Here is a 5,857-nt window from a genome sequence, read left to right as displayed (position 1 = left end):
GTGGGGACAGCACGGGAGACCTATCTCGGCTTCAGTGGGAACCACTGCAGTCTGGGGAGGCTCAGACTGCGGGAGCTGGACAGCAGAGGAGAAAAACAACCAGGAGAAAAGTAACGCCAAACAGCAGGACTGACAGCAGTTCTGCCGTGTGATGGCTAGCCTGGGGAGGCAAATGAGCAGCCCTCTGGGAAGAGGAATTTCTGGCACCTGGAGCTGCTCCGTGCAAGCCTGGAACCTGTAAAGATGACAGATACCCCGATGGTCCTGTCCTCTGTCGCTGCCAGACATCAAGCAGCCAGGTTACAGCAAGGATTCTCACATCAGTCTCCCCGTGTGTGGCTTCACACTCACCTGCTTATGCACACAGACAGACCTGCCAAGACTTTCTGCCTATAATCTGATTAGGAGCAATAACATGGATTAAAATAAGTGCATGTGTGTGAGGAAAATGACGTAACTGCTGTTAAGGACACCAGCATTTCTTTTACAGCTGACAGCTCGGCACCATGCGTCTGTCAGAGGTGTCTTGGGACCGCGCCCTCCGGGGAAGGGAACTGGGTGTTTGCTGCAAATATCAGCTTGCCATATGTAGGAGAAACACTGTCTCATAATGGGAGGGCTTAGTTTGGGAGATGGATGCTGAAGCCACTAGGTAGCCCAAAGTAAATCACTGGAGTGCCTGGAACATTCTAATCCATAAATTTTAGCACAAAGGGTGCTGCAGACAAATCTTTGAGCAAGACTAGCTGACGGCCGGGCGGCTGTGGGGCCAGCGTCTGTGCTCCGCTGCATTGCACAGCAGTGAGCAGAGGACAGTCGCAGCCAGCAACAGGTGTAGCTGATGCTGCAAAAATGTTCATTTCCCACAGCTGAGGAAAGCCCACATTAAACTCGGTCAGGAGGAAATTTTCAGACAGAAGCAGCTTGTGAGATCTTTTCCACTTTCTTCGGCTGTGAAGCTGTCGGTTCTTGGCAAGCAAGAAAGGACAAGAAATTTAGAAGGATGTTAAGTATTTGCTAGAACATAACACTTTGAAATCAACAGACCTAAATAACTTGCATTACGCAAAGCAGCTTTTGTTAAAGCCGTATTCTGAGACAGACTGAAAGAGCAACTACTGCCCCACTCAGCAACCGCTCTTGGTCAGACCAGGATCCAGTACAGGAATGGAGCAAGCATCTTTTCCCACCAAGGATGCACAGCCTGCTCACTTGCTCCAGCCCTCTGACCACCCTTGCTGCCACTCCCTGGACCTTTTCCAGTTTGAGAAGAGGACCATAAGGAGGTTCTCTTTTGTCCTCCACTATTACTTTCACTCCTTTTCCTAGCACTTGATTTGCTTTTTGACCATCCCTGAGAACTGAACTGCCATTTGCATAGAAACAGCTGTCATCCCCTGGAGATCTGACCCCTGAGTGGCAGTGGCCAGCTCAGAACTCATCACTTCACAGGCAAAATGTGAAATGGGTGCCCCTTTCCATTTATTTACACTGAGTTTATCCTGCCCCTGTATCACACAGTACTGCGATGTCCTGCTGCAGCTCCTCAGAGCTTAATTAGCTGTGTTAGTTAGCTCAGTGCTGTGAATAGACTTTCTCGCCTCCCTCTCTGCCACAGTGCATCCAGATCGCTTGTGCACAGGCTGACCAGCAGTGGTCCCCGCAGGGGTCTCTGTGGGACTTCCCTGGCGACCTCCTTCCGCAGGGAAAAACAACCTTCTCCCCTGCTCCTGTTCTTTACTCGGTCACTTCCCAACAAAGGACCTGCCCCCTTTCTCCATGGCACCAGTCGCTCCTCGGCAACCTTTGCCGAGGGACCTCGCCAAGGCAAGGAAGATGTTCTGCCAGGCACCCTGTGCCTACACCACGCAGCTGCTTCAGGGACCTCTCCTGGCTCCCTGCTGGCAGCCAGACTGAACCTCCCTGGTAACACTGCTCACAGCTGGCCACTGCCACAGCACAGCTGGATTTGCCATCTAAGGACGTATGGCAAGAAAGGCCCTGGAAAAATATCAGAGGGGCTGCTCTTACGTGACAAATCTTCAACGGGCTTTAGTTTTCAGCATCTGCAACAGCTTAGTCCCTTAAACGTGGCAGATGGGAGATCCATGTTAACTATGAGCCAAAGAGGAACTGCACTACAGAGTTCCCTTCCCCTTCCCTTCCTCCAGCTCCTGCATGCTGGTAAATGCAAGGGCAGACGATGCACGGTGCCAAGAGCTTGCAAGTATTTGAAAGAGATGATAAACAAAACGAAACAAATGGCCCGAGTTCCCTCTTTTTTGTCAAATCCATCTGTTGTCACACAAAGCCATCCCAGCAGCTTCTCCTGACCCCAACTGACTCAGAGCAGTGCTACGGTGTGAAGCAGCTGTGGGCTGTGCCAGCACAGGGTGCAGCCGCCAGCAGGAGCAGCCGTCGGCATGTGGGTTCAGCAGGAGACAGATGCCAGTGCGGGTTTTGCATCGTTGTGGTAAGAGGTAAACCAATACTGGGTCACTGAGAATTCAGAAAAATGCGCCAAAGTTTACTTAATCGTAGCCAGAACTAGAGCCTGACATCAAACGTATGTTAAGCTTATGCTCTTTTATTTCTATTGTATAAATGTTTCCAGTCTCTGCAATACGAAACCCAAAAGCTCACTGCACCAGAAGCAAGCATGCTGCTTTCACGTGAGCCCGTCTCTTGCCTATGTCAGCTCCGGGCCGGCCAAAGCCGGGATGCGCCATGCCCTGTGCTGCCCAGCAGTGCCCGAACTGGTGGCACTGAGTCGGGGGCTCCGCGGCAGCACCACACCCCAGAAGTGATGGCTGCTGTGCACTGGATCCTGCACCAGGGGAAGCGCTGGTGAGGCCACATCTGGGCCCCACGTGGGGCTGCAGCCCCTGGCCCATGCTGGCGGTGAGCCCCTTAGCAGCAGCTCCGCCGTGGCAGCCCCGCAGCCCCCAGCCATGGCAGGGGGTCCCAGTGTGCGGTGAGCAGGGTCACCAGCCTCCGTGGGCTGGGCTGCCGGACCCAGGGAGAGGAAGGCAAAGATGTCTCAGCCGGTGGCTGTCCCTCGGGGAGGTGGCGGTGCCAGCTGGCTTCCAGCCCGAGCAGCCTGTGTGGGGCCGGAGCAGAGCGGGGCCTGGGGCACCTCCCGGGCAGAGCGCCAGTGCGGGCACCCAGCGCCCACGCTCCACCGGCATCCATCAATCCTCGCCAGCAAGACAGGAGCCGGAGCGGCAGCATGTGCCAGTCAGGTGTGGGGCAAGGCTGGATGTTTACGTGGTTGCCAGCAGAGGCAACACCTTGCGCACTCCATGCCTGTCACCATTGCAAATGAGTGGTTTGGGCCACTTAAAGAATCATCGTCAAGGGTATTAGCAAAAGTGATGCAATAGGAGTTTATAAAAGCGCGACTTCACAAAGTTGGATGGCAAGGTTCGCTCTATTACTTAACACGTGGATGAAGTGTACAAAGGCAGTCAAGTTGGAATCAAACTAGAATGATTTATGCAGAGACCGAAGACACAAAAGGGTAGGGGAAGCCCCTCCCACTGAGTCACAAGGTTCAGGGAAGACCCCCTTGCTTTCTAAACTCCTGAAGGACCTTAGGTGTGGCTGGATCCACTCCTAGCCCCAGACTTGGGCAACGGTTTATGTTTTAAGGGATTATATGTGTGCAGCAGCAGCCATCTAAGATTCATCCACAGCTTAAGGAGAATCACAAGATTTAGCAGCACTTAATCCTTGACTGATTTAACATTTACAAAGTGATTCAATAGTATTTACTACAATCACAACAGTGACTTAATTATAGATTCGAAAGGGCAATATTTATACTATACCTACTATTGGATACCCAGGTCAATTCACACACGCACGCAGACAGACACTAAGAGATAGATATAGATATATACAAACAGAGGTATACCTGTTAAAAATTACCCTTTCATTCAGTGAAACATTCACATCAAATGCCTCATTATTTCTCAGCAGGCAAAGGGTTGAGCTTCAACGGGCAAAGGGTATCAGCCCAGGTCCCGTTGTCAGCTTTCAGCAACGGTCCTCCGATTTTTGCAAACTGGAGAGTCCACGAGCTCCAAGAAGCATCCCCCTCAGTGGGAGATGCTGGTCACAGCCCGCTGCAGTCCAGGAGAGCTCAAAGGGCCTCACTTGGGACCACTGTTTATCAGTTTGTGAGATGACTGGCTTTGGTCAGTGTAATTCCATTCTAGCCATTAATTCTTGTCAGGCAATGACAAAAGTGAGTCACAACGCAGGCAGCAGGAGTCTCAGGTACAGATCCAGGCAACAGGAGCCCAAGGTGCAGTTGGGGGGTGCCTAATTGTCCTGACTCACTGTACTGTAGTTGGGATAAGGAAGTACCAGACTGTCCCAACTCGCTGCACAAGAACATGACATTGGCTGGTCCTGACGTTGCAGCGTGGCCCGGGGGGCTGCACCACCGCACCAACACTGCTGGCATGCCCTGCACCACCCGGGAAAGCACTTGGCCTCAGTGGCTGGACCTGGCAAGCCCCAACCCACCACAGCCTTGAAATGACCCCACTCTGAAGCCCACTGGGTTCAGCTGCCTCCACCACCTCCTTGCTGTACCCAGGGCCAGACCTGTCTGTGCTCCACGAGGATAGTTCTGCTGCCTCACTGAGGAAGGGCTCGTACCCACGGAGCCATACCCTGCAGCCTGTTCTGATGCCAACAGCCAAAGTGGGGAAGGACTCCAAAAGGGCTCCCAGAACGAGCAACACCAACCCTGCGCCCCAGGGACAGCAGCCCTTGCCCCCATGGGGTGCACCATCCAGGAGGGACCAGCGGGGCCATGGCTCTACTCACCCTCACGACACATTAACAGCAAAACGTTAATGAAAAAATGTTTTATTAGCACTAGGAAACCATTTCCTTGCAATACTAGTGCCCCAGGTCTGGAGCAGGAAAACCCAGCACAGGAGCTGTTAGGACACAGTTCAGGAGGGAACTCCCCTGGCTGGAAGGGCAGACACTGCCATTTCTTTTTTGGTGCCCTCTGCACCCCCCACCAGCCCCAGCTGGCACAGAACAGGCTTGGCCACTGCCAGGAGGCTCTCAATGCTGATGCCCTAGAGGACGCAGACGCTCAAGGCCAGGTCTGGGCGCAGAGTGGATCTGCGGCTCCGGCCCAGGGCTGCCGGCAGCATGCGGAGGCCCAGACCGCACCACAGCACCGAGACGTTACTTCTCCCGCCGGTAACGCGGGGCCTGGCTCCGTCCTGTCGCCACCTGGCCCACTGCTGCCGTCGTCGGCAGGTGCAACCCAGGATGACAGCTGTGCTACGTGCCAGCACCCGGAGCCCCTTGCGAGGGTCCGCTGGGGCCCGGAGCTGCCAGCGGGTCAGGAGCGGTTCCTGGTCCCCCAGCCCCTGGCAGGGCAGGCATCGCCACCGCCGCCGGTCCTTCCGTGGCGGAGATCTGGGACGCCTGGGCTGCGCTGGCCTCATAGTCGGAAGCGCGGCGCTGCACGAGGGAGGGCATCAGCGCCACGTAGGCGCGCATCAAGCGGTGGTTGGCGTGGACCAGCTTGCCGGCACAGCTCTCAAGGCACGTCTCCTGTGGGACGGGGAGGATCAGAGCGGCGAGGGGGCCTCCAGGCAGGGCCTGCCCGCCGGACCGTGGCCTCTGGCCGCCCCCGGACAGCCCCGGGGCCTCACCTCGCGCCCGGTGAGCAGGCGGTAGTTGAGGTTGGAGACGCAGTGGCGGAAGCAGAGCTCGGTCATCCGGTTGTAGACCAGCAGGAAGTCCCGCAGCTGGAAGAGAGGCGGCACCGGCACACGCTCACCCCAGGTCCCCCGCCAACCCGGCCCCCCTCCCCGCAGCG

At 55.5% G+C, this 5,857-nt stretch overlaps 1 protein-coding gene across 1 annotated transcript; it reads right to left on the bottom strand.

Annotated features, from left to right (window-relative positions):
- Positions 1 to 4,912: 4,912 nt before the first annotated feature.
- Positions 4,913 to 5,855, bottom strand: TIMM10B (translocase of inner mitochondrial membrane 10 homolog B (yeast); the record flags this gene model as incomplete). The annotated part of the gene is made up of 2 exons (XM_010576794.1): positions 4,913 to 5,589; positions 5,691 to 5,855. Coding segments are annotated over 2 exons (441 nt in total), but the record flags the coding sequence as incomplete, so codon positions are not given.
- Positions 5,856 to 5,857: the final 2 nt, after the last annotated feature.

This window comes from Haliaeetus leucocephalus, unplaced genomic scaffold (assembly GCF_000737465.1).
Source record: "Haliaeetus leucocephalus isolate CR32 unplaced genomic scaffold, Haliaeetus_leucocephalus-4.0 Scaffold536, whole genome shotgun sequence".
Taxonomy (NCBI): domain Eukaryota; kingdom Metazoa; phylum Chordata; class Aves; order Accipitriformes; family Accipitridae; genus Haliaeetus; species Haliaeetus leucocephalus.
Note: the sequence above shows the minus strand (reverse complement) of the source record. Positions and strands in the feature narration are given on the sequence as shown.